The sequence below is a fragment of the Anolis sagrei genome, chromosome 3 (genome assembly GCF_037176765.1).
Source record: "Anolis sagrei isolate rAnoSag1 chromosome 3, rAnoSag1.mat, whole genome shotgun sequence".
Classification (NCBI taxonomy): Eukaryota; Metazoa; Chordata; class Lepidosauria; order Squamata; family Dactyloidae; genus Anolis; species Anolis sagrei.
This window is the reverse complement of record NC_090023.1, coordinates 143,779,094-143,805,560: the sequence shown is the minus strand read 5'-3', so window position 1 is coordinate 143,805,560 and position 26,467 is coordinate 143,779,094. Positions and strand designations below refer to the sequence as shown.

General features: G+C 40.4%; 1 protein-coding gene across 1 annotated transcript in view; it reads left to right on the top strand.

Annotated features, from left to right (window-relative positions):
• FGFRL1 (fibroblast growth factor receptor like 1) overlaps window positions 1-26,157 on the top strand; it is a 195,373-nt gene extending 169,216 nt beyond the window's left edge. Inside the window, exons 4-8 of the mRNA XM_060769277.2 lie at window positions 2,529-2,609; window positions 13,276-13,560; window positions 17,847-18,200; window positions 20,011-22,365; window positions 22,495-26,157. Of these exons, the coding sequence (XP_060625260.1) occupies window positions 2,529-2,609; window positions 13,276-13,560; window positions 17,847-18,200; window positions 20,011-20,426 (1,136 nt within the window). The 3' untranslated portion in view covers window positions 20,427-22,365; window positions 22,495-26,157. The remainder of the gene's footprint in view (window positions 1-2,528; window positions 2,610-13,275; window positions 13,561-17,846; window positions 18,201-20,010; window positions 22,366-22,494) is intronic.
• The last annotated feature ends 310 nt before the right edge of the window (window positions 26,158-26,467 follow it).

Genomic DNA, 26,467 nt, shown 5'->3' with positions numbered 1-26,467 from the left:
ATCATCATGGCAAGCCCATATGTTCCAATGCAGTTTCTCCTGGATAGGCGAACGTGTTTTTCTCTTTCAAGACATTTCCGCAACTCCTGCTGTCCTTCAGAGTTACATTATTTCCTTTTTTAAAAATGCAGCCACTCCCCTTCCAACTTTTGTTACAAAGGGCGGGGAGTACGTTTCCCTGAGTCTTATATGCAGGTCTACAGTCTGAGGATTTGGCTGGATAAGAGGAGAGATGCATCTTCAAAGGATCTGGCGCATTCACAGCAATTTGGTTCACATGAAAGGCTTGGCAGAGGGTCAAGTGCGGCTGAGAATGCCAATTAGTTGGTGTGCATGAGTGGAGTGGGGGGCGAAGGGGGGCTCGCTCTGGTGGACGTACTGTAACATGAAGCTGCAGACAAAGGAGGGGAGGCCAGCCGATGCGTACCAGGTTGTGTGGGATTAACTTCTAATTGACAAAACCGCTGTTCAAAATCTGCAGGGAAGACCTGGGAGCCTCTAACACGGGATTCGAGAGAGATCCCTGGGATATTTGGGGGCTTGCATTTAAACCAATCCTCATTTTAAGTCTTATTTCTGTTTTGCTGCTAACTTCCAATAATAAATAGTTCCACATGTGTCTTGACTGGCTTCAAATAAATCTGTCTGATTTTACTTGTGATGTGGGGTAACTTGGTGGTAAAACTGCAAGCAATTTCCAATTTTAAGGAGAATAGCAGCTGAACCTTTGCTGCTGTATGTTGAAAAGCAGAGCATCCCTTGAATTATGTACACTCGACAAGATGGCACATTTGTATATTTCATGTAAGCAGCTAGTGCATTTAAGGAACTCCCTCCCTCCCACAACTACTGATTGTTAAATGTGTACTGTGAGGTATAAAGGTATGAGCAGAGTTTTGTAGGACCTATCATAAATGTCAACTTTGAATAGCTGAATAGAGAGTAAACCATTTTACTATATTTAGAGGCATATATTTCTGTGAGTTTTTGGATTTTTTTATTTTCTATCATTTCTATTGCTTTACAATGCAGAAATGATTTCTTAATTTAGATGTTAGAAAGGAACACATTTTATTGTCACAGAAAAATGCTTTGAGCTATCAAAATGTGAAAATGTGCCACAACGACTGTAAGAGACAAGAAGAATGAATGGTCTCTTCATTCCTAAAGAAAGTGGTGGGCCGGAAAACTCACATACTTTTCTGAGCTGCAAAAGGAAGGCCACCCATTCAACCTCTTGTGGACTCCATATAATGGCTTCCTATCTAGACGTTGAGCCCTTCCAGACAGGACCTATATCCTAGAATCTGATCCTAGGTTTTCTGTTTGAGAGTGGATTATATGAGTCCAGCTAATCTGAGATAAACAGAAAACCTGGGATCAGATTCTAGGATATAGGTCCTGTCTGGAAGGGCTCAACGTCTAGATAGGAAGCCATTATATGGAGTCCACAAGAGGTTGAATGGGTGGCCTTCCTTTTGCAGCTCAGAAAAGTATGTGAGTTTTCCGGCAATTGAAATGGCAAACAGGACTTGGTGTGTGTTTGCCTACACACATGTGTGTCTAGATATTTCTCTTTTCCACTTCCCCCAAGAAGCAAGGCAGCCTTGAGCAGCATTTATCATTCCCCAATTCCCAATTTTAACTTCTTGTCTTTTACCTGCAAGAAAGGTTTACCTGAAAAATAATATCTAGTCCAAAGTCACCTTGTGAGCTTCTCCAATGCTGTTTCAGGCTGGATCCATATGATCCAAAATCTGATTCCAGATTCTTTGCTTTGAACAGAATTAGATGGGTCTACACAACCATAGAATCCAGTTCAAAGCAGATAAGCTGGATTCACAAACTGGATTTTATGGCAGGGTAGATGGAGCATCAATCATTGACTCACATTGATGTTGCATTTGGGACACATTTCTTTAATCTCTGATTTAATCTCTGTTTAGGTGATATATTAACATTCCTGCCTGTCCCCTACCCTTTCCTCCTTGTCACACCCTCCAAAAAGAGTTTTATTTTGACTCTTCCTGGGTATAAATAAGTTAGAATTTGTTGCAAGGCACTGTGTGGTTTTCAAAATAAATAAAATACATTTTCATTTCCTGGATTTTTCTGGAAGCTGTGAAGTGTTGCCTCCCGCATGACTGATTCCCAGAAGTCTCTGTTGCCTTTTTTCAGCTATAATTTTGATTTATGCCATCATTTGCAAGGAGTGTAAAACTGTTCCATCTCCTGCTTGGAAACGCCAGCCCATAAACATAAACAAAGAGACCTTGGTTCTCTATTAATGGAAGGATTAATTAATGTCCCATCATATTAGTAGCCAGCTGAAAAACTCCAAAACCAGGAAAGAAACCAAACTGGCCAGGCAGCAAAACATATTCACTGTGTTGGAATGGAATGAGCTTGTGCATTCCAAAGGCAGCAGTGCGGCCTTTGCAAAGCCTCCAACTTGCACCCTGGCTCAGGCACGACGTACTGTGTGATAGTTTTAAACAGTCTCTCTTTCTTGTTTTCTTTTGTTGCAGATGATGCCAGCTCAGGAAGAGAAAGTTTAGCAGCAGAAGGTCCCAACAGTGAATCAGAAGATCATTCTGGAAAGCTGTGGGGTAAGCACAGATGCATAATATTTCACCAGCTTTTGCCACTTCAGGAGCGTTGAAAGGCAAAAGACAGATCTGGGTCACTTGAATTTCAACTACTAGGGCTTTATTATTTTCTCACTTTGGCCAGTCCGATTACTAGGCCAGCATCTTTCATATTTTGACTGAAAATTTTAAAAGTAATGCTTACATCATATCCTTTTTCTCATAATTCAATCTTTTCATCTCAATCTGAATTTTGATGTTTTTCTGGCCCAAAAAAACTCATATTCTTCTACATTTTAAAACCATCACCACCAGTTCACTTTTATTTCCATATGCACGAATGGAAGGAGGAATAGATGTAACTGTTGAATTGTGGAAACACAACATTAGCACTGACATGGGACAACAATGGAGAAAACAAGTACATGTGAGTATCTCCAGCTCAGTTTCTCTTCCTGAAGAACTGATTTAACTCCAGTGCAGTCATCACCTGCTGCTTGAGATTGCAAAACGGTACTGCCAGGTGGATTTACTCCAGCTGGTTTTGCACATGTCTGAGAACTATCACACCAGGTATCCCGCTCACAGTCTTCAAAAAACAGCTTGAATATGCGGTGACTTGTCCCAAGGGCATCTGGTTCACTGACCTGCTATGCTCAGTCTTCTCAAACGTCTGTGTTTTCTCTCAGTGTTCCCTTAGCAACACTTGATTTAAACAAACACATAGATTTAAAGTGATCCAGTTATAGTAAAAGTAAAAACACCGGAGATTGATTTGTAATTACAGATACAACCACAATTTTGTGTTTCTTTTTCTAATATATTGCCTACATGTTACCTATACATACATGTTAACACGCAGCAACTTTTTGGTATGAGTGGTGTTTTATTTTTATGTATTCCTTTTATGCTTTTTACAAATCTAACCTTATAAACTGAACTGAGCTCTTACATCATGTCCCTCATAGCTACCTAAGCACCTTAACATATTTTAGTATATCTTTGATCCTTGTTAACCAGTTAAGCCCGTTTGGTTCTTTTGCCATTCTGTATTCAAAGTGTCCCACGAGGATGGGCTCTACCTAGTCTGCTTACTTCCTTTAAACACCACATCTTGGTTTATATGAATTAATAACTGAATCCCACTTTTCCTAAGAACACTCACATTTCATCTTGCTAACTTCATTCCAGAATTTGGGTTTCTTCCCAATCTCTCCTATGTCATTTTATATGATGTGCCCAGAATAGATATATTTGTACCTTCACATAGTGGTCTTTCCTGAAAATGACAGGAAGCTGTTCAACAACAACAATATATCACCTAACTCTCCTGCTTTGACACAAGCACAATCTGTATTGCCTGTATAAAGCAAGGCTGTAATGGGGGTGGGGTGGGGGTGGGGTAGGGGTTCACCCCCCCCCCCAATTTTTCAGGGTAAGAAAAAAAACCTGATTTACTCATGAATTTTAACTGATTAACCAACTCCCCTGCTAAGTCTATGAGAAACAAAAAATAATAGAGTCCCTCCAGAACTTCAAGAACTATCTCAAACAAATTTTAACCATTTATGCACAGTCATTACTTGCAGCATTAGCTGATATATTGGAAGCAACCAAGTTGGCCCACCCACAACTTGTAGGCAAAGCCTAAGGCGTGGGGCAATTTGAAGTCCCCCATGAAGGAGACAAGAAAATTGATTAATGAAGTCTATATAAAATATAGAATGAACCATACTATTTAAATTATTTTGTGTCATGGAACTACTTTTCATGATTTGCTACAAAAAAAAAATTCAACCCCCCCCCCCCCTCAATTTTTTCTGGCTACAGTCCTGGTAGAAAGTGTGTGTGTGCACTAGCAAAATGAAGAGAAGGAAAGGTTTTTCTAGAAGTATATTCCCTGTCTCATGTCTGGTAATCAATTCAATCACCAACCACATCCCTATTCCAGAGGCCATCGGAATTATATTTGTAATGATAGGGAATCCCAAAGAAGCATCATAGACATCATTTGTCCCCTTGAATACACTTCTATTATCAATCCCCTGCAGGAGCAGCATGCTGTGGGCAGTCATCTGTCTATGACAATGGAAACTTAGGAAGTTCCTCCACCCCAAGACTACCGCCATCCCACCCACTCAGGTCTGTGCCCTGCCAAATGGTGGGGCAGACAATACCATACACTCAAATAACAGCTCTGGCCTAAGCACTCATTCAGAAGCATATTGGTACTTTCAGACATTGAAGACTGGGTTGTTGTAGGTTTTTTTGGGCTGAATGGCCATGTTCTAAAAGCATTCTCTCCTGACATTTTGCCTGCATCTGTGGCAAGCATCCTCAGGGGTGGAAAGAATACCAGTTTACAGGAATAGTAGTCAGTTGCAGCTCATCCTCCCTAACCTTTCAGACTTGCTTTCCCCTGCTCAAAAGAACTAAGGAGAACAAAAATAGGGGAGATTTACACACAAATACCCACCCCGCAAACTCTCTTTCACTTCTTACATTTGATGGAGCTTTAGCTGGACAGTAGCACTCATGTTCAAGATAGACATGTCAGCAGAATGCACAAACTCCTTTAGAAAAATAGTTAAGGAGTAACCTTCTTCCCGACATCCCCAGAACACCTATCAGGGCAAAATACCAGTAACCAAAAAAAAAATCGACCCAAGTGGGGAAGACAACAGCTCAACAAGATGGGAGAGGGAATAGAATGGAATTAGGTGTGTTGGAGGTGAAGGAAGAAAGATCAATGGATTTTAAAAGGGTCTGTGCAAGTGAATCAATACCTGGTTCACACTGAACAGTTGTTCCTAAAATGTTTTCCGAAAGAGAAGTAAAAATTGTCCATGTTCCATGGAAAAGAAAGCAATGGTTTCAATGTTCCTAGAACTGGGCATAGGCGTATCTACCACCATTCCTTCAAATGGAGGAAAAAGAGCCCACTGAGGTCAGCTCAGTGACCATAGCTGGAGATAGGAAAAAAGAGATGTGAGGAATGGAAAAGAGTGACTAGTAATCCAAACAGAAGGACAGCACACTGCTTTGAGTTTCAGAATCATGGAATTCCACAGGAAAGCATGAGATTTTTTCTCTTAGGGTCACTGGGGCCATTCAGGAGGAGGGAGCAGCTTCTTTCAAACACATTCTGTTGTTAATTTCTTGGGAACCTTGTTGTTGTGTGCTCCCTCTACTGACATGTGTTTTTCCAAACCTTGACGCATGGCACAACTTTATACTACATAAATGTACTGCTTGTGTTTGCAAAGCAAACTGCTGTGGACTTGTAAGGGAACACTTGAGCAAAGAGCATGACGCACAGAGGTACTTTTGTACAGCAGTCTTCGGGTTCTTTTGATGGAACTAGTAAAGCTTCAATGGATGATACAGATTTGGAAGCAAATGTGTACAAAAAAGAAGGGGAAGAAGGAAATGAAAATCTCCCCTCCCCATTTCTCTGCCCCCCCTTTTCTCGTTCCTTCCCTTTACTCTTGTACCTTTGTTCATCTTGGCCCATTTTCCCCACTTCCTTTCTCAGCCTCATCTCTCTCCTTCTCTCATTCATTCATTCTCCCTCCCTCCCTCGCTCTTTTGAGAGAGACATTTCACAACTGTTTAAGAGGAGATCTGGTTTCAGTATATCACTCAGAGGAATCGAGAATGGTTGTGGAGGGGATCTTAATCGCTTTGAGTGTTTCAAAGAGAGAGAGAAAGAAGGGAGGGGAGTGGGAGGCAGTAATACAAGTCTTTCTTTAGAGGTCTAGCTTTACCTTCTAATTGTTGTATCTTAGTGAGATGAGCACATGACTAAACTAAATGCCTGAGACAAAAAATGAGAGGCAGGGTGAAGAAAAAGTGTACTGTCAAAGCTGGTTTTGACTCAAAGCAGATTAAAAGCCTGTAGGATATTCTTATGGAGCAAAGGAAATCTGGAAATAGAATTAAACTAACTTCGTATTTGTCTTAAGAGTGAAATATTTTTGGTTTTCCTGAGATCTATTCCCTCTCTGGGGAATGTGATATCTCAGCATGTTTACACAGGAACTTTGTAAGGTAGGACATCCTGAGAGAAAGTGAATTGAAGAAGGGGGGCATCAATGAACTGCCAAAACTGCGATGGAGTTTCAGACCAGGTTTCTTCAGTGGAAATCTAAGACTGGTTCTTCTCTACACACTTCAGTGAGATAGTGAATTCTGTGGGAGGAAATTTTGGAAGCAGCACAGAATAAACTTGTCCCATGTTAGCATTTCAGCACTTTCTCCATCCAGTAGCTCTATCATTTCCTTATTCTTTTTTGTTATGAATAATTGAAAGAAGCTTGCTTCATTGTTTGTAATGTGTTCAGCAAGCCTAGATTTGTTCTACACTTTAACTTTTTTTACTGTGGACCTCATCAGATAGGGATGGGGAAAGTGGAGGTAAATGGAGGGAACCACCTTCTTTCGTTCTCGACCATCTTTCCCTGTCTTCTGGGATGGCCTCCCATCCCACGTGGTTTTGTGTCCTTTCCACATCCTTCCCTGCTTCCTCTTTGTGTTCTCCAATTTGGAGTTGGGTAACTCCTCCAAAAGCACTCTACCAATACGGAGTCCCTTGGAGTCCCACCAGAAGTTGCCCTGTGTCATGTGATGGACTCCATGGGACTCAGTTTCAGTAACAGTAGATCCAGAAAAGGCTGTGTCTGAAAAGATCCTTTCTTTCTACTCATCAGGACATTTGTTTTGAATTCATTTTTGGTTATTGCCTCTTTTCCGATTCTGCAGATATGTTCTTTTCAAGTCTTAGCTCAGTTGTAATGATAGATTCTGACAGTTTTTTTTAGACAACTCCCATTTTCCTTTTCATTGAAACAATTTGAAATGGTGCCCTCAATATCTCACCATTAAGGCACTCCCATCCATCATTAACTCTTCTGTTTTCATATTTCTGACTATTGGATCACACCCAGGATTTCCCTAAGTCTATTGAAATCACCTTGCTTAAATTCTAGAAGAAATGTTTGACTATCATTGGCATCACTTTTCCACTGTAAAACAAACTCCAAGAGAACATCGTCACTCCCACCTATGGAACCCATAATTTCCACCCCATTTACCAGGTTATTCCTGCTGGCTAGGATCAGATCTAAAATAGCTGGTCTCCTTGTTTCTTCCACCTTCTAGACCATGAATTTGCTTGCGAGGCAAGTGAGGAATTTGTTGGATCTGATATTCTTCTAATAAATACCAGAATCGTTGAAATCTCCCACTAGTACTACTGTCTCCTTTCTGAATGTGTGGTCAACTGGAAGGCATCATCCAAATCCTCATTCTGACCTGGGAGGCTGCAGTAGACCCCCCCCCCCTCCCCAAATGACATTCCTGTTCTTCCTTTCCATCTTAAAGTTATTTCAACCTGGCTTTCAGGATCAAATCATGAATCTCTTTACAGGTGTAAATATCCTTGACATATAATGCTACACCTCATGTTTTCCTGTTTGAGTGATCTGCTTCTCTGAAATAGGTTATATCCCTCTTAATACATTCCAATTATGAGGTTCACCCCACTTGATTAAACATCTTGAAAAGATGTTTAAATGAGTGACTTTTAATAAGTATTCTAAGAGTATTGTAAGACTGGGATCTTTACTTCAGTGTGACCAAGGGGCATTGTTTAGGCCTCTCTGTTTTTCTTTCTTTCTCCCCCTTTCTGCTCCCCACTTTATATTCATGTGTCTTAATATCCATACAGGCAAAATGAATATATGTCAAAGCACTGCTGGGTTGTAACAAGTTCTCTTGGAGTGTGATTGTTTTTGCTGCTAGGGATGCCTCCCCTTTCAGGGAGATGATCTGGGAAATACCTACACATTTACACACCAATCCCTACAGAATGAGCTAGGATATCACACTTGTTACCCCAGCTGTCTGCTAGGTCGTTGGATGCTGGAGTCAGTCCCGTTCATTAGGTTACACATGAAAGCCTCTGAGCAGAGAGCAAAGCATTTCTTTGCTGCATAAGAAAAGTTTGAAATAAAATATCCTGATGTGGCCAAGACCCAGAATGTCAGAGTGGGGTGGAGAAAAACCCACTTGTTGCTGCTTGGGCTAAAAATGTTCCTCGAGGTAGAGTATACATGAGAGAGATGCTTGAGCTGGATTCCCCCACTGAATGTATCTGAAATATGAGGTCAGTGTGTGAGAATAGATGGGGAGGCTGATCAGGAGGGGAATGGGGGTGAGGTATGAGGAAAAGTCTGTTCTCTAAAACTTGCTCACATAGTGAGAGCCACATGTATCCTTTTCCGTTTCCATGTTGTGTGTTGGAAAGAGCAGCAGCCACACATACAGGCTAAAGGACTAAGAGTGAAAGAGGAATGGCTGTAAGGAGGACACAGCAAGGTCTATGTCCCTTTCCCTTGGGTATGGACAGACCATTTTACCCAGCTGCTCAGTGCAACTCCCCTGTGCCATGTGAATGAATGCACAGCTCTTGGCATATGAATTCTAGGTCTTTTCCACCCATATGTAGCCGTACATAGATATGTACGCATAATATGCTTTCATTCCTGCATTAGTAATTCCATTCTAGCTTTTCAGCCCTAGAAAATTTAGTTTTAACAGATTCTTAAACAGATTTCAGATCATTTTACTTTCTCTTTCAGTCACAGTGGGGCAGGCTAAGATGGGCTTTTTCAGTTTTGCCTTATATTTCCAGTCATATCTGTAATGCAAATACAGTTATTTACCTATAACTGACCAACATATGTAACACACTTCACATTTAACCGAGAGGAAAATTGGCCATTAAAAGCCAACCAAGGCCTGAATGAAAGAAAATCAGTTTCATGGTGAGATGTGTGGGATTATACACAAAGATGTCTTTACTACAGAATGGAGAATTTGGTTGGATTAACTAAATTAACCCAAGGCGTGAAGCTGCATATAGACAAGAAAGAGAACAAAGCAGCCAGGGAAAGTGTGGTTGTGAAATAATAATAATAATAATAATAATAATAATAATAATAATTTTATCTTACTTTTTACCCGCCTCTCTTTGTGGCTCAAGGCAGGTTCCAACATGGCTAAAAATACATAATCATTATAAACATTATATAAAATACATATGTTAAAATGTATTTCTACAAAATTAATATACAGAACAAAAATTAAAATATAGTGAAAACAAGATGCGCGTTTAAAATTTACGATTAAAACTGACTGGGTAGGCCTGCTGAAAGAGGTAGGTCTTCAGATGTGTTTTAAATTCCGACAGATCATTTAACTGTCGGATCTCTTCTGGCATGTCATTCCACGGTCGTCTGGCGGCTGATAAAAAGGTCTTTGGGTGACGGCCGCCAGTCGGGTTCTGGCTGCTTGGAGTAAGCATCCACCAGAGGACCTCAGCGTCTGGGGCGGATTGTATGGGAGAAAGCCATCCTGTAGATAACCTGGACCCAAACTGTAAGAGCTTAGTGAGAGCATTGCAGGTGTGAGTAATACTTCAAGGAAGTCCATGTTCTCATGGCAAGGTTCTGGACATCACAAGGAGGAACACAATAAGATTATAGTGATAGAATACCTAAAGGAGAATGCTAAAAGCAGATTTAAGATCATTTTAAATATATCATAGTTCAAGAATTAGGAATTTTCCTTTATTTATTTATTTATTTATTTATTCATTCATTCATTCATTCATTCATTTACCATATTTGTATACCGCCTTTCTCAACCCGAGGGCGACTCAGGATGGTTTACAAACCACACAATTCGATGCCCCCAATAACATAAATTCAAACATTAAAACATTTAGCATAAATAACATCAGATGAAATAGTAAAAACCAATAAAAACATAAATCCTCCGTGTCTCATTACTTTGATTCTATCATGGGGAACTGGGGCTAGCAGAGCCCCTACACCTTTAGCCTTTTGGATTTTTTGTGGAAAGCTTAGCTCAGGGGTCCTCAAACTTTTCAAACAGTCCGTCAAACTGTTGGAAGGCCAGATTAAAATTTGAAAACAAAAACAAAACATGAATGAATTCCTATGCACACTGCACATTATCTTATTTGTAGTGCAAAAAAACCCCCACTTAAAATCAATACAATAATTAAAATGAAGAACAATTTTAACAAATATAAACTTATTAGTATTTCAATGGGAAGTTTGGGCCTGCTTTAGGTTGATGAGATAGGATTGTTGTTGTTGTTGTGTGCTTTCAAGTCATTTCAAACTTAGGTTGACTGAGAGTGAGGGTAGGGTAAATGACCTTGTAGGGCCGTATCTGGGCCCGGGGCCTTAGTTTGAGGACCCCTGGCTTAGATGGTGAGCACAAAGGTATGTTGTTTGCTGAATATATAGCTAAAGTGATAGCAAAACAATAACAAGGACACAGATAAGGATCTGAAGAAAGTTTCTGCGTGGAAAGAAATAGTTTTAAAAAACTTAACTGAAGTTGATATTTTTGAAATCCTACTCATAGTTCTTTAGGCTACCATATCACTGGAAAACAACTCAAACAATGATAATATTAATTCCATCACAATAATCAAAACAGTTTTTAAAAGCAAGTTTGGAAACCTTTATCTTCATGTGTTTCCTGAAAGCTGTGAATGTGAAGATTGATAATTACTCTGAAGGAAATATATTCCAAAAAGAAAATAGGAGATCAAACAGGCTTCTACTGGTGATGGGATTCTCAAAAGGATTCTTGAGATTTAAGCACTCGGATAGGTTCACAATGAGACAGTGTTATCTTAGCTGGACCATGAAGTATCTGCAGCTTAAAACTATAAAAAGCACCTTGAATTAAGTGAAAACAGTGGTTGGCTAGTGTAGGTCTTTAGATGGTAAAATAATATGGTTTTCTTAGCATACATGACTTAGCAGCATCACTACCTTTTTTACTTTAGGGACTTCAACCCACAGTTTCTAGGTTCCACTTCCATGTGCTGTGGAAATGGCCTGATGGGAGCCCCATGGAGGCCATCACATGAAATAAGGGCACTTCTGGTGGGACTCCATTGGGCTCCATTTCAGCAGCACATGGAAACTGAACCCAAAAGCTATTTTCATGAATCAGGTGTTACCTGACTCCAAACAGCAGAAAGTGGGAGAAAGCAAAGGAAAGACCCTACTTTCTCTTGCTTTCCCTCCACTCATGGAATGAAGTCCCTAAGTGAAGCTATTGGATACCCTTCAATGTTGGCTCACTCTAAAATCCATGCAGCCCGACTTCCAAGACAGAGCAACTCTGGAAAGATGATGGCTGGGGCTCTAAACATTTATGCAAAAGTAGTTTTCACGATTGCACCCTGAGAATCCTGGAAGGGCAAAGATTCCTCTCCAAATACACACATGATGTTTTACAGAGAGTGTGGCTCTTCACAGAATCGGCTGAATCCCAATCCTTGACCCAAACCTTCTACTGAGTGGCTGTGTGGCAGTGCATTCATTGATTATTCTTTGACCCCAGGGGGCTGATTCATTTATAAGATACAGACATGACTCTCAATCTTGTCAGAGTTTGATTTCATCTTCTTCAATGTGAATGCAAGCTTTCCATAGCATTGAGCCATGGCAATTAAAGTTGTGTCAAACTGTGTTAATTTTTCTGTGTAGAACTCTCAAGCAATCGGCAAAAACATTTTCTTTCAAAAACATTTAAAGAAAGAATACTTAAATTAAAAAGCTGTATTTAAATAATACAGTGAACTTGTTTCATTAAGTTATGTTTGTCTTTATTTACTTTTAATTACTGTTTTTCCATATTAATATTACATCCATACAGAGTTTACGGTATAGTACAGTATGAGATATTGTATTCATTATTTGTTAGGCGTACTTTTAATAGTAACTCTCAAGCATCCAGAAACTACAGTTATCTGGTAACCCCATGAATGCTGGTTAATTGAGGGTCTATTGTACATGCATCTTATTTTAGCCTCCTGTGTGTTTGTTTGCTCAGTTGACTAGAAACTTATAGAGATATATAGGATGTATTCTTATACACATTTATCTGAGAGTCTTATTGAACCCATAGAGCTTATTTCTGTATAGATATGAGTTAGGCTGTGCTTTAATAGTTGAGTTCAAGGAGAACTATTCCTCTGTAGCATTACACATCTCATCTCAATGAGATTTATTGTGGCAAGTAGGTACAAAGGAGATTAGTTGTTTTGTTTGCATTGTAAAATCTACATATGCAGAAACTATTCAAAATTATGCATAAATATTTAACTTAAGCCATATGTTTTGTTTTGTTTTTTAAAAGGGAATTCCTTAAATTGACTGTGTTGACCTTATAATTGCAAGTTTATTGCTTTGTGCCTTCAAGTTGTTTCTGGATTATGATGACCCTGAGGCTACATTTCCTTGGCAAGATGTTTTCAAAGCGGGTTTGCAGTTGTTGGCCCAATTGTCTTACCCAATTTCACCCAATAGATTTCCATGGCTGAGCAGGGATTTAAACCCTTTATCTCCAGGTTTCTAGCCCAAAACCCAAACCACTACAGCACAGTGGCTCTTATAATGGTAGGCAATCATTCTAAATGCAGCAAAAACAAACATAGCAAGCAGCACAAAAAGCATGACCTTACAATAATGCTGCATTTCATATCTAAAACGTAGTGCCTTAAAAGCTGGCTTTTATTGCTCACTGTGTATCTCTTTTTATATCCACCCACCCCTTGCTTTGCTCAACTTTGCAGCTCGACCTAGATTTACTCAGCCTGCCAAGATGAGGCGGAGGGTGATTGCTCGGCCAGTGGGAAGTTCGGTCCGGCTGAAATGTGTCGCTAGTGGGAATCCTCGGCCAGACATTACCTGGCTGAAAGACAACAAGCCTCTAACCCCGCATGAGATTGGCGAGAATAAACGGAAAAAGTGGACACTGAATTTGAAAAACCTGAAGCCTGAGGATAGTGGGAAATACACTTGCCGGGTCTTCAACCGAATTGGGGAAATCAATGCTACCTACAAAGTCGAAGTAATCCGTAAGTTATCTGCCAAGGGCTAAAGATGGGAGAAGATCTTTCTCAAACCGACAGTAGTTCTACTCCTACATATGCAGACTGGAAAATGAATTTAGCAGGATTTGGATCTAAGGACTCATTAGAACTGAAAAAAAGAAGAGTCCAACAGTGTACCTCTCACCTATCCACACTTTTGTGATGTACACAGTGCAGTGGGTACTACAAACATGTGGAGAGATGCCCCAATCCAATAGATACATTTGAATTAAACCAGAATGTTGCTCACCAGAAATGTAAAGTGAAGCCTCTCAAAATATTTCACTTACATGGGAACTGTCCTTACTAGAGCAGGGCTGACTAAAAAGGTTTCTAAGCCTGGACATATAAAACTATTATTAAACATGGAGAGCAGAATTTAAGGCATTAGAAATCTGGTATTAGTCCTATACAATCTATATACAATTAAGAAAATATTTATTATTATTATTATTATTATTATTATTATTATTATTAATTGCTAGATGATTTTGCTACAAGATGTTTTCAAGAAAATTGAGTTTTAGTATGTACTATAGAATGCATTTAAGGTTTTTGTCTAAAGTTTAATAATAGTTTTGAAATCTTATAAGAACCACAGAATCGTAGAATCCATGGGACACTGACTCCATTCCTCTGCTTGATGCAGGATCTCATGCTAGAGCAATTCTAACAGGGAGCTGTGCAGTCTCCTTATGAAGATGTTTAGAGGTCCCCAGATAATTCTTTTCATTGCCAAACTGCTCTTACTGTCAATACATTTCTTAATGTCCATCAAATTCTAAACCAGTGGTTCTCAGCCTGTGGGTCCCCTGGTATACCTATAACTCCCAGCAATCCCAGCCAGTTTACCATTTCTGGGAGTTGAAGGCCAAAACATCTGGGGACCCATAAGTTGAGAACAACTGTTCTAAACAAACAGAAAACATTATCTGGGGCACTTGCACTTTTCTCCCTGTGACAGCTCATGAAGTTTAAAGAGTACAATCATGTTACTCTCAACCTTCTTTTTACCAAACTGAACATACCCAGCTCCTTCAACTTTTCCTCATTTCTTTTATTCTTCCTATACTGTATCATCCTTATTGTCCTTCTCTGTACCTGTTCCAACTTCTTTATATACTTCCTGACAAGATGCCCAGAACCAAACATAGAGAGTACTACAGATGGGATCTAATAAGCAAAAAATATAGTGGGACTAATTCTTCCCTTCTCTTTGAAAGTATTGTTTTATTAATGAAAGCTAAAATCATAGTCACTTTCTTTTCTTGCAACAACATGCTATTATCATGTTCAGCTTATGATCAACAATAATCCCAGGGTCCTTTTCACGTGTAGTATTGTCAGGCCATGTATCACCCATCCTATAATTGTCATCTATTTTTGTGCCCTAAACATAGTTTGTTTTTTTCATTTCTCTCTCTTGAATTTTATTTTATTAATTCCTGTCTGGTTTTCTGGTTTATCAATTCTGGTCCTAAGTTCCAATGTGTTAGTTACCCTCTCAGCTGTGTTTCTAATGCAAGTTTGATAAAGATTCCCTCCACCCTAATATTTAAGGATTTAATAAAAAAAATAAGGATAAAAAGCCAAAGGGAACACCGAATACAGGGTCCAATTAGAGGAAATACTTTAGAGTAGATCATTAGAAGAAACATTCTGTACATTTTGGTTTTAGGGAAAGAATCATGCTGTATTTTGTTAAAATAAAGAGGCGTTTGGCATATGCAAGTAGTATAATGGCAGGTATTAGAGAATGGCTGTTTAATGTTGGAATTGGCCCAAATTGACAGAATGGATGTATAGAATAACGGCACAAGATATTTCCATAAAATAGAACTAATCCGAATAATAGTTTCATACTCAGTAATATAGCTCTAATTTATTATTTTTGGATTGGATTTAGAAAGTATGTACTGAGATCTTTATTCCTAGTTAGGACATTTTGGTGGAAATGTCATGCGTTACCTTTTAGAATATCATCACCTCACAGATGTATTTTAAAAAGGGTTGGCCAGAAACTATAAAATCAGATCACTTATTTAAAAATTTCATCGATGCACAAATTAGTTTAGTGGATTAGATTATGTGCATAGCATGAGAGCAGTTGCTGCCTTCCCTAACATTCATGTTCAATTCTTATAAGTCTGCGTATTGTCTGCCCCAGGGGTTCTCAAACTTTTTAAACAGAGGGCCAGGTCACAGTCCCTCAAAGTGTTGGAGGGCTGGATTGTAATTTGAAAAAAATATGAATGAATTCCTATGCACACTGCACAAATTTTATTTGTAGTGCCAAAACACTTAAAAACACTACAATAATTAAAATGAAGAACTATTTTAAAAATATAAATGTATTCGTATTTCAATGGGAAGTGTGGGCCTGCTTTTGGCTGATGAGATAGGATTGTTGTTGTTGTTGATGATGTTGTTGTTGTGTGCTTTTAAGCCATTACAGACTTAGGTTGACCCTAACCGAGGGCCAGGTAAATGACCTTGGAGGGCCACATTTGGCCCCCGGGCCTTAGTTTGAGGGCCCCTGGTCTACCCTGTCATTTCCTTCCTCTATCAAGACAAAATTGTCTGCTTCTGAAATGGCTATTGTATTGCCTCAAATGATGTTGTACTGCTAAAGCTAAAGCTACGAGAGAAAGAACAAATTATTGCCTGATACTTTCCAATGGTTATAATTCATTTAAGGTAAGATGGAGCCCTCGGTGGTGCAATGGGTAAACCCTTGTGCCGGCTGAACTTGCTGACAGAGAGGTTGGCGGTTTGAATCTGGGGGGCGGGGTGAGCTCCCCTCTATCAGCTCTAGCTGCCATTGCGGGGACATGAGAGAAGCCTTCCACAGGATGGTAAAATATCAAACATCTGGGCTTCCCCTGGGCAACGTCCTTGCAGACAGCCAATTCTCTCACACCAGAAGTGACTTGCAGTTTCTCAAGTTCCTCCTGACACACACACACACAAACTTGAGGTAGGGCATGACAGTCACTATTTCACTACACCATTGTAAAACACAACCATATGCAGGCATGGTGTGTACTATGCACATACAATGGATTTTCTGCCCAAATATCACATGTGCATCACATACGCAGGAGAAAATCTACTCCAGCGAATCCAAACCATGCCCACTTTGATTAGTAGCATCACTCAGTGATTTAATCGGCCTGCCATTGTGTCCCATTATTAGTTGTCGCATAGTGGAATTAGCTTTGGTGTACAAATTCTCACATTTGAAGACAATAATCTGCTCAATGATAACTATTTTTTTCCTCTATAAAAATGTGAATGAAAAGCACATGTGGAAGGATACTGTTGTGTATAAATGATACAAACCTGCTGGACATCTGGGACTGATAAAGATGCAGCTGTGTTAGAAGCAGTAAAAACATGTGTTTACATTAAAACCAGGAGCAGAGACAGGAAAATGAATCAATCCTCTTCTCAGTGTCAGACGCAGCCTTTTCACTTCATCAGAACCAGGCAGTCCTCTTCTGTTCTCATTTATCTTGGTTTTTATCAAGCCAAAGATGTATATATCCTTTTGTTTTTGTTAGCTTTTGTGAGCTCAGCCTCAGGAGTTGGCAGTCTTTGGGAGACACATTTCTGAAGAGTTTCTTTATATTTTGACAGCATGCTTTAGGGTGGTTCAGGGGTTATCCCATTTCCGCTCTTAAACCTTCTGTCTAAGCTACTGGTCACTTCTCAGTCCCACCTGCTTACCCAAACTCCTCTTCCCAGCTTTAATCCTTATGACTGCCATGGATATAATGGTGTGATACGCGGTTTCACACCATGTCCTTTGAACTGTAGGTGTGGTTTTAATATCCGCCCCCATGCAAGAGTTAGATACAGGTATATCATTCTTTGTTGTAATTTCAAAGTCATTATGGCGCCTACAAATGTCAGACAAGGATTCCCCACTTGCCAGACACACAAGAGCTATGGCTATACAGTTTTCCACCAAAAGTTTAATTTGCTATCATTACTACTACAGTGAAGCTGATTGCCAACACTCCACATTCCTGTAACTAACATGCTTAGTTTCTAATTTAGGGAGGATTTCAGTTAATTTACCTCTGATACCAGATTGTTATGGTTCATTAACGGTGGATTTGTTTTACTGCTTCTTTCGAAACTTAGGAATTTCTGAATAGATGCCATTTCTATTATTTAACATGGATAGAAGGACCTGTTGAACACTCCACCACATAAAGGCTTCCTAAATGTATTTTTAAAAAGATGTTTGTACTTTTTTGTTGTAGAGAGAACAAGATCCAAGCCAATTCTTACAGGGACGCACCCTGTGAACACGACAGTTGACTATGGAGGGACAACCTCTTTTCAGTGCAAGGTGAGAAGTGACGTCAAGCCGGTCATTCAGTGGCTGAAGAGAGTTGAATATGGCACTGAAAACAAATACAATTCCACCATTGATGTTGGGGGACAGAAATTTGTGGTGCTCCCCACAGGGGAGGTCTGGTCTCGTCCCGATGGCTCCTATCTGAACAAACTCATGATCACGCGAGCCAAAGAAGAGGATGCTGGCATGTACATTTGCCTGGGTGCCAACACCATGGGATACAGCTTCCGAAGCGCATTTCTCACTGTCCTGCCAGGTAAGATATAATGGGTCCTCGGTTTTCCTTCATTGTTGGGCACTGAATTTCCCTTAGATTACCATTCTAAAAGGCAGGGTGCAAAATAGGGGTTGTTTTGATATTTCAGCCCCTATTGACACGATCAAAACCTAGCTGGGCTCTTCCCTGCAGAACAAGAAGCCTTTCTGGGAGAAGCCAGAAGGCAGGATTTGGGCATTGGATTTCCTCCTCAAAGGTTTAGAGGCTTTGTTCAGCATTGTTAGGGATATTCTAATGTTCCTTAGGATGTGTTCCTGGGACCATAGGAATTCTGCTTTATTTGGGTACTAGCTGTACCCTCCACGTGTTGCTGTGGCCAACCTTCCCTCCCTCTTTCTCTTCTTTTTTTCTCTCCTTCCTTCTCTCCTTCCTTCCTTCTCTTCTTCTTCCTTTCCTCTCCCCCCCCCCACTTTTTCTTTCCTCTTTCTCCCCATTCTTCCTACTCTACCTATTCTTGGGCTCCAACTCCCAGCAGTCCTCCTGATCAGTCTACCTACCTACCTACCTACCTACCTCTATCTAATCTATGTATCTGGAGGATTGCTGGGAGTTGCAGTACAGGAATAGGAAATTAGAAATATGCAGGGTTTGGGATGCTCTCAAAGAAATCCAAGGAGAAGAAATCTTGCTTCTTGGAAGCAGTGTAGTTGGAGCATCCTCCTCTCCTAAAGGGCCTGGTCTAGGGGATGCTTGGAGCTGTAGTCCAGAAGTGTGGATATGCTATTGTGTGCTTTGTTTGCCAGGGGGAGTTGTTTTGCGCATGCGCTGTAGTTTCTTTTTGATTTTTTGGCTTTTAAGTCTCTTCTGCTGTGTTTTTCGGTGTTTTTATGACTGATGGTCACTCGTTGGTCTGATAGGTGAATTGTGTCCAAATTTTGTGTCAGTTCGTCCAGTGGTTTTTGAGTTATGTTAATCCCACAAACAAACATTACATTTTTATTTACATAGATATTCTGTCCTCAGCTTATTGCTGCTGTTAGTAGAACTCAATTGCCTGAATTCTAAACAACTTACTCTATCCAATCAACTTGACTTTGGATCCTTTCACGTTGCAGTATTGTCACTTGTGATTCCAATCTTAACTGTTACGGCTGCATCCTGTGAAATCCAGGAGTATGTACATAGTTTTATCAGAGTCTGCAGAAGATCGCTCTGGCTGAGAATTTTAAATACCCTTCCCCAAATTGCAAATCCCAGCATTCTCTTCTTCAGGCTAAACATGCCCAACTCTTTAAGCCGCTTCTCATAGGGCTTGTTCTCCAGACACTTTATCGTTTTAGTCGCCCTCCTCTGGACACATTCCAGCTTGTCAACATCTCCCTTCAATTGTGGTGCCCAGAACTGGACATAATATTCCAGGTGTGGTCTAACCAAGGCAGAATAGAGCAGTAGCATGACTTCCCTGGATCTAGGTGTAGTACTCTGTGTTTCCACAGATGCAACAGAAGGTATTCTGACAGTGTAGGCAGCAGGATCCAGGAGTGCACAAAACTCACTGCATATAGCTTAGTCACATCCAGGCAGATCATGAGCAAGATATGTAGCTGAAGCACACATTTTTAGTCTGATAGAGGAAGACGTTGAGAGAAGCTTTATATTGTCCCCTACTCTGGGCCATCCTATAACTATGTACTGGTGCTACCAAATTACATCTCAAATGGGCTGAAATAAAGCTGACATACAAAGCATCAGCTGAGAGAGTGCATGCAAAAATCCAGACTGACATCTGCTCTGAATCTCCCTAGCCTGGTTCTAATTAACTTGTTTCTTTCTCTTTCTCTTTGTACAGATCCCAAACCACCCAGTCAACCTGTGGCTCCTTCCTCCGCTAGCAACCTCCCGTGGCCCGTGATCATTGGGATCCCTGCAGGAGCTGTTTTCATCTTTGGAACCATCCTTCTGTGGCTCTGCCAGACCAAAAAGAAGCCGTGTTCTCCTCCATCAGCAGCTCCCATACACAGATCTCACCCCCGGGACCGGGTCTGTGTGCCCCAGGTCCCAGATAAAGACTGCATTTCCTCCATAAACTATGAGGAATATGTTACACAGCAACAGCAACAGCACTTGCTAGCCCAAGGGGCAGCCCTGGCCCCAGCCATGGCTTCCAAAATGTATCCAAAGATTTACACGGACATCCATACCCACACTCATTCACACGTGGAGGGCAAAGTTCACCAGCATCAGCACATTCATTACCAATGTTAAGAAACAGTCGTGTGTGGGTGCTTGTCTTATGGTACTACAGACAGTCGGACGCTGCTTACACTGCCAGGGTGTGGGGCCGGGTGGGGAAGGAAACCAAATTTTAATGAAACCAAAAAGAGAGAGAGAGATAGAAGGAGACAAATGTGGAATAAAAGTTTGTTGATTGTTTGTTTTTACTGTGACAAGGAAGAATGAAGGAATTTCCAGGGGCAAAGACAGATGTTTATGTCCTTGTGAAATCAGAAAGTCTCGTTGTGCAAGGAAGAGCAAGAAAGGAAAGGCAATGGGGGTCTGGTCCTCTTTTCTTTCTGTCACTGCTCCTGCTCTGGTGCCACCTGCAGATGAGCAAGACTCCCATGTCGTCCTTCCTTTGGATCACGCACAAAAGACCTTTCCCTTCAGAAGAGGTGAACACAAGTCACCAGAGGCCCCATGGGAAAGCAACACCATACACAGAAACACCTGAGTGGCTTTTCAAAGAGGAAAAACACCGTCTTGCCATTGTGAAAATGTGTGATGCTGCCTGAGAGTTAGCAAGAAGAGTAAGCTAGCGTTGAATGGTGCCCCTCTTTCACTTGAGGGCCTTTCTTTATACCTTCAAAGGGCTTCACTTTGCTTCGCCCCTGCAGCTGCCACAAAAACGAAGGACATTTTACATCTCACTTTTATGTTTATATTTAATTATAATAATGCTAATAATAATTGAACTGCTGAGGTTTTTTTAAAAAATCTATTGTGTTGCCCTTAAATACCCGTCATTGGATTTTTATAGTTTATAGTGGCAAATCAATGAGCTAACAAATGTCAACGCAAAGCAAGACAAACGCAGTTTTTTAAACCAGAAAGGCTAAAATCAGTCTCCAGGGAATAACAAATGGACTGAGTATGCACTTGTGGGCATGGGCGGTGGGGCGGGATGGGTCGGGGGGAGGAAGGGAGTGGAGCTTCACTTTGTGAAGTAAATCGCGCAGTCTCATTTCAGTTCAGTTTTAAAGTGGGGGTAGGTTTTAGCAAAACTGAACCATAGTAAATGTCCCAGTGGAGTAGAAGTGATTTCAGTCAAAGATCTAATTCTATATAGAGTTTAACAGAGGACGTGTATATTTAATTTATTTTGTTAAAACAAAAAGAAAAAAAATGTATGATATTTTCCTCAAAAAAAATCAACCCAAAGCCCAAGCATTGTTATACATATTTTGGTCAAGCAATAAAGGTTTTCCCAGGTTGCTATAGATGCCGAGTTCTCAGATATGAGAAATGTAGCTTTTATCAGTACATTATTTAGCATCTTGAATGTCATATATTTGTATGGATTGTTAAAATAGATATGTTACTCTTCTTTTTCTAGGCTACTCTCTTGTGTTCTTTTCTGCCTTTGCCCTCCAAAAAGTTTATTCTTCAGATCTTGTGTTTTGTACAAAAGAAAGCATATATTTTTTCCAGTCTAACAGCTGACTATGAAATGTTCAGATATTAGGAGCTTTTAAGCAAAATAGTGCTGTGATTGAATTGGTCACTGCAAGGGTGAATGAGATGTTTGAAGAGGTAATATATTCCATAATTATTAATTATTTCAATCCTGAAACTTCCAACCATCAAATAACAACTCAGTAATGATAACGCATAGTACAGTACAGTTATGCAATGGTGCAGAAATAGTTATATATATGGAACTCTACAAGTCATTGTCCTACATAGAGAGTTTGCCCTAAAGCCAGGTTCTCCTCCCATTTATTTGCACAAGAAATGTGCAGTCATGTCTTGTGTTGGAGGGGATTCAACTAGTTGTCAGGATAGGCTGGTGTGACTATTCCATTTGGCCAGAATTTCAGGGTGTATTTTGTTTGTTGACTAAATATGATTTCCTCTATGGAAAATCCACCTGCCCTCAGTTCTGTCCTATGACTTTTCAGTCCCTATTTTGAAACCATCTTCAAAGGTTTAGAGCAGTGGTTCTCAACCTGGGCTCCCCAGATGTTTTTGGCCTACAACTCCCAGAAATCCCAGCCGGTTTACCAGTTGCTAGGATTTCTGGGAGTTGAAGGCCAAAAACATCTGGGGACCCCAGGTTGAGAATCACTGGTTTAGAATTATTTTTCTGCATAATTCCATAAGTCATGTTCATTTGAGTGACTATTGTTTTAAATGACTATCAATGTCCATCAGCATCACTGCTCATTTGAAGGTTGCACACTTTCCCCGTGCTTTCCATCACAGCACCATAGATGGCTTCCAACTTTTATAAGGCTCTGACTAAAAGACCAATAGTGCATTCCTTTCTCCAACCCAATAGATCAGGCATGGACAAACTAAGCCCCAGGCCCTCCTCATTTCCCCTGTCCTTTTGGCATAAGGACGTGGTAGCCCATCACATCCTTATGCAGAAGGGACAGGGGAGGAAGACACACAGCAGCTGAGAGCCCTCTGGAGCGCTCTCAGCCACTGCATGTTTTGCCCTCCTCCCAGCATAAGGATGTTGCAAGAAATCCCATCCTTATGCTGAGAGGATGGCCCGAGGAAGGCATATAGCAGTTGAGAGTCCTCTGGAGCACTCTTGGCCATCACCTGTTTCGCTCTCCTCCTGGCATAATGCCAAGAGGACAGCTCAAAGATTGTGGGCAGATTATCGGGACACGTCTTGTTTTCCTACCGACATAAGGATGGGCCAAGCAGCCCTGTCCTTATGCCAGGAGGACAACCTGAGGATGACCCGGGCCCTGCCCCACTCCCTCCTGGTCCCACCTTTTTCCAGGCCCATCCCCTCCCAGGCCCATCCCACCCAGCATGTGCCCAGCTGCCCTCCCTCCCAGCCGAGCCCTCTCGGCCAGGCCCACAATGCAGCCCCAAGGCAAAAAAGTTTGCCCATGTCTGCAGTAGATGCTGGTATCCATTCAATTTGTTGCAGTTGAGGGCAGAGAAACCAGTGGTGAGCAGTGGGTAAGGGTCTGACCAGTAGAGTCAAGGACAATGCGAGAATTCACACACATGAAGAAACACATGGACACACATGCAGATCCAGATATTCACCCAGACGGGGGAGAGAAAATAGCCAGATTTTAAGGCAGTCCCATCTATCCTTATAGACCGGTCTCTGCTACCTTGGAGGACTTAATATTTGCTTCCACAGAGATATCAAGTAGACTGTCATGCTTTGTCCTTGCTTACTTTCATGAATCCCATTAACACCTTAAATTGCACCCAACATGGGTGCCCTCCCAACTAATACTTAGCATGTTAACTTTTTGAATCCTTGGATATTTTTGAGTATAATTAATTTGGAGCACAATTAAGCATCATCCTCTCATTCATTTCAGTGGGTCCTGACAGAATTGTACTGTTAAGGAAGTGGTATATCCATGCTTTTGTAGCTGCTACTAAGGATGTTACACAGAGGGGAGAAATAGAAAGAAATTCTGTTCCTGGTATCAGAGAGTTATTTCCCATTTAATTTTGTGGTACTTACTTTGAAAGTAGTTGTTATACTCCAGACACTTTGTTTTTGTGGCTGCCACAAACTATGTTGCATTGGTTGAGGCTCGGTGAGATATTCATTGAAAAACTATAGCAAAATGTGCTGCTGGATGTCCTGCAAAAACAAAGTTTTTGCAGTTTAATCAACCTTTTCCATATATTTATGTTAGAACCAATTAGGAAATGACATTTATAATCCAGGAACAAAAATCGTGTTACATAGTGATAATGTTTCCATAAGTGAATCAGAGAGGTAAAATATCAATTGAATGGTTCAAATTGACCAGATAGGTTTGACCAGTCTATAGTTCAAACTTATTTGTAACTTTTGGATTGGCATAGTGAGGAATTTCATACCTCCCATCAATCCTAATTTAGCAGGGATGATTCCAATCCATCTTCTGTCATCTCATTTTTCCAATAGCCTTAAAATGTACCAGTTTCTCTCTCTTCCTCCCACCTTCCCACTTTACTTTGATTACTGCAAACTGAGTTCAGAGTCCAAAACTTATTTGCACTCAACTCTACAGTGGGAAGGAAGAGGGTAGAATCTTGTTCTTCCCAGTAGATTCGGGGAAAAGGAAATTGCTGCATCCTCTCTTAAGTTCTGTCTTCTTTCTCATTCATAACTTTTGTCACCGTGAACACGTTCTGATGTTGTTTGGCCACAAGTGTCTCAATTTTAATCTATGAAACAGAGGGTATCAAATTCACATTTTTTAAAGTGACTAATAATAAAATATAATATACTTTATTTATATTTCACCCTATCTCACCAAGGGGACTCAGGGCGGATTATGGTACACATATATGGCAAACATTTAATGCCATTATGCAAAAGACAGTACATAAACAGAGGTAAAGGCTTCCCATCTTTTCCCATCTCCAGTATCTGGAGGCTGTGCTCGACTCCTGCCATTTTGGGGGGTGGCGGTGGTGTTGCTCCATCTTCCATGCCAAGGAGCCTTGTTGTCCTTAGATGTTCTCTTGATCTAATCACCAGCATGTCCACATGAGCACCTTTTATTACCTCCCCGCAAAAGAAGTACCTACTTATCTACTCACATTGCTGTTTTCAAACTGCTAGGTGAGCAGAAGCTGGGCCAACAGTGGAAGCTCGCCCCAACTATAATGGTAAACTGTTCCATTAGAATAACTTGTCTGCTTTAATGACCCTTTATCATCTGAAGGTGGCCAATCCCCTCCAACACAAGAAGACACTTTCCAAACTTGAGTGTTTTCAAGTGTGATTAAATAGGACTTAGGTTTCTGATCTGAGATCTGCTAACTGAGATACTAACTACATCTTGACATCATCCCAATTTTCAGTTAACCTTTCTCAAAATCAGTTACAATATTGAAATGAATTTCATTATTATTGTGGGATGGAGTCCCAGGGCAATTACTGGAGAGTACATTTCACGAGGCTAAACTAAACATGATTATCACAGGATTGCATAGGTTATTAAGATCTGGGAAGTGGATTCCTTCAACATTTTTATCCTTTCGTCCTCTTTGATAAGGTTGAGTATTCCATATCCAGAAATCCAAAATTGAAAATATTGAAAAACCCAAAACTGTCCACATGGCTGTCTGAAATAGTGACCCCTTTGTTCTCTGGTGGTTCAGTGGACATACACACATAAACATGCATACAAAATTGGGAAAAATGAAATACAGAAAAATTCATGTCATCGTGGTTTTGGATAAGATATGGTAATTTATTTTGCCACCAGGAAGTACTGCAGGAGACACAGGCTTAAGTCCTGTTGTTGGTTCCAACTAGGGTAAAGCTACATGATTCAATGGGAACTCGATAACTTGAGTCTGCTCTGGGACAAACAGTGGGCTTGGGACTATACACAGTCTCAGGATCCATTATTCATATTGCCATTTTCAAAGAAAAAAACATACTATGTTTCAGCACAGTGTTTTCTAACTGTTTTAAGAGCCGTTACAAGCTTGGTAATGGAATATCATGTACTGAAATATTGTGCAGGCCAGTATGTCTGCCAAAATCTACCAGCATCTCTAGAGCTTTACCTACACAGAAGTGGCATTATCTGTTCAGTCTTCAGGTCAAAGATGATCACATTTTAAATTGCTTGTCGATATGATTCGTATTGTTAAAACCGAAATTGGTGTCAAATGTCTGTGTTTGTTGTGTCTGCATTTTATTTTGACAATCTTGTACTTCTCAGCCTTCTCAAAGTGAAAGCATTATCAAAAAGTTGCAAATTAAAAAGTGTGAAATCAGTAACCACGTTGTACAGTCAGTAATGTAACAGTGGGACAGGGGAAAGAGGGGTGTGTGTGTGTATATATATATAATATATGTATGTATGTATGTATATGTATATATATATATATGGGGTGGGGGTTGATTTGGGCATACACATGAAGAGTTTGAAACTCTTAAAATATGGAAAAGGATATTTTGTGTCCCCAAAACATCAACTCACAAGAATTCCAATTAAGGGCATTTTGAAAATTGCCCGTCAGTGAAGAACAATCAGAAAAATCTTTTTGACACAAATGCTTCTATAAATATGCATTTACCCAGAATCTAC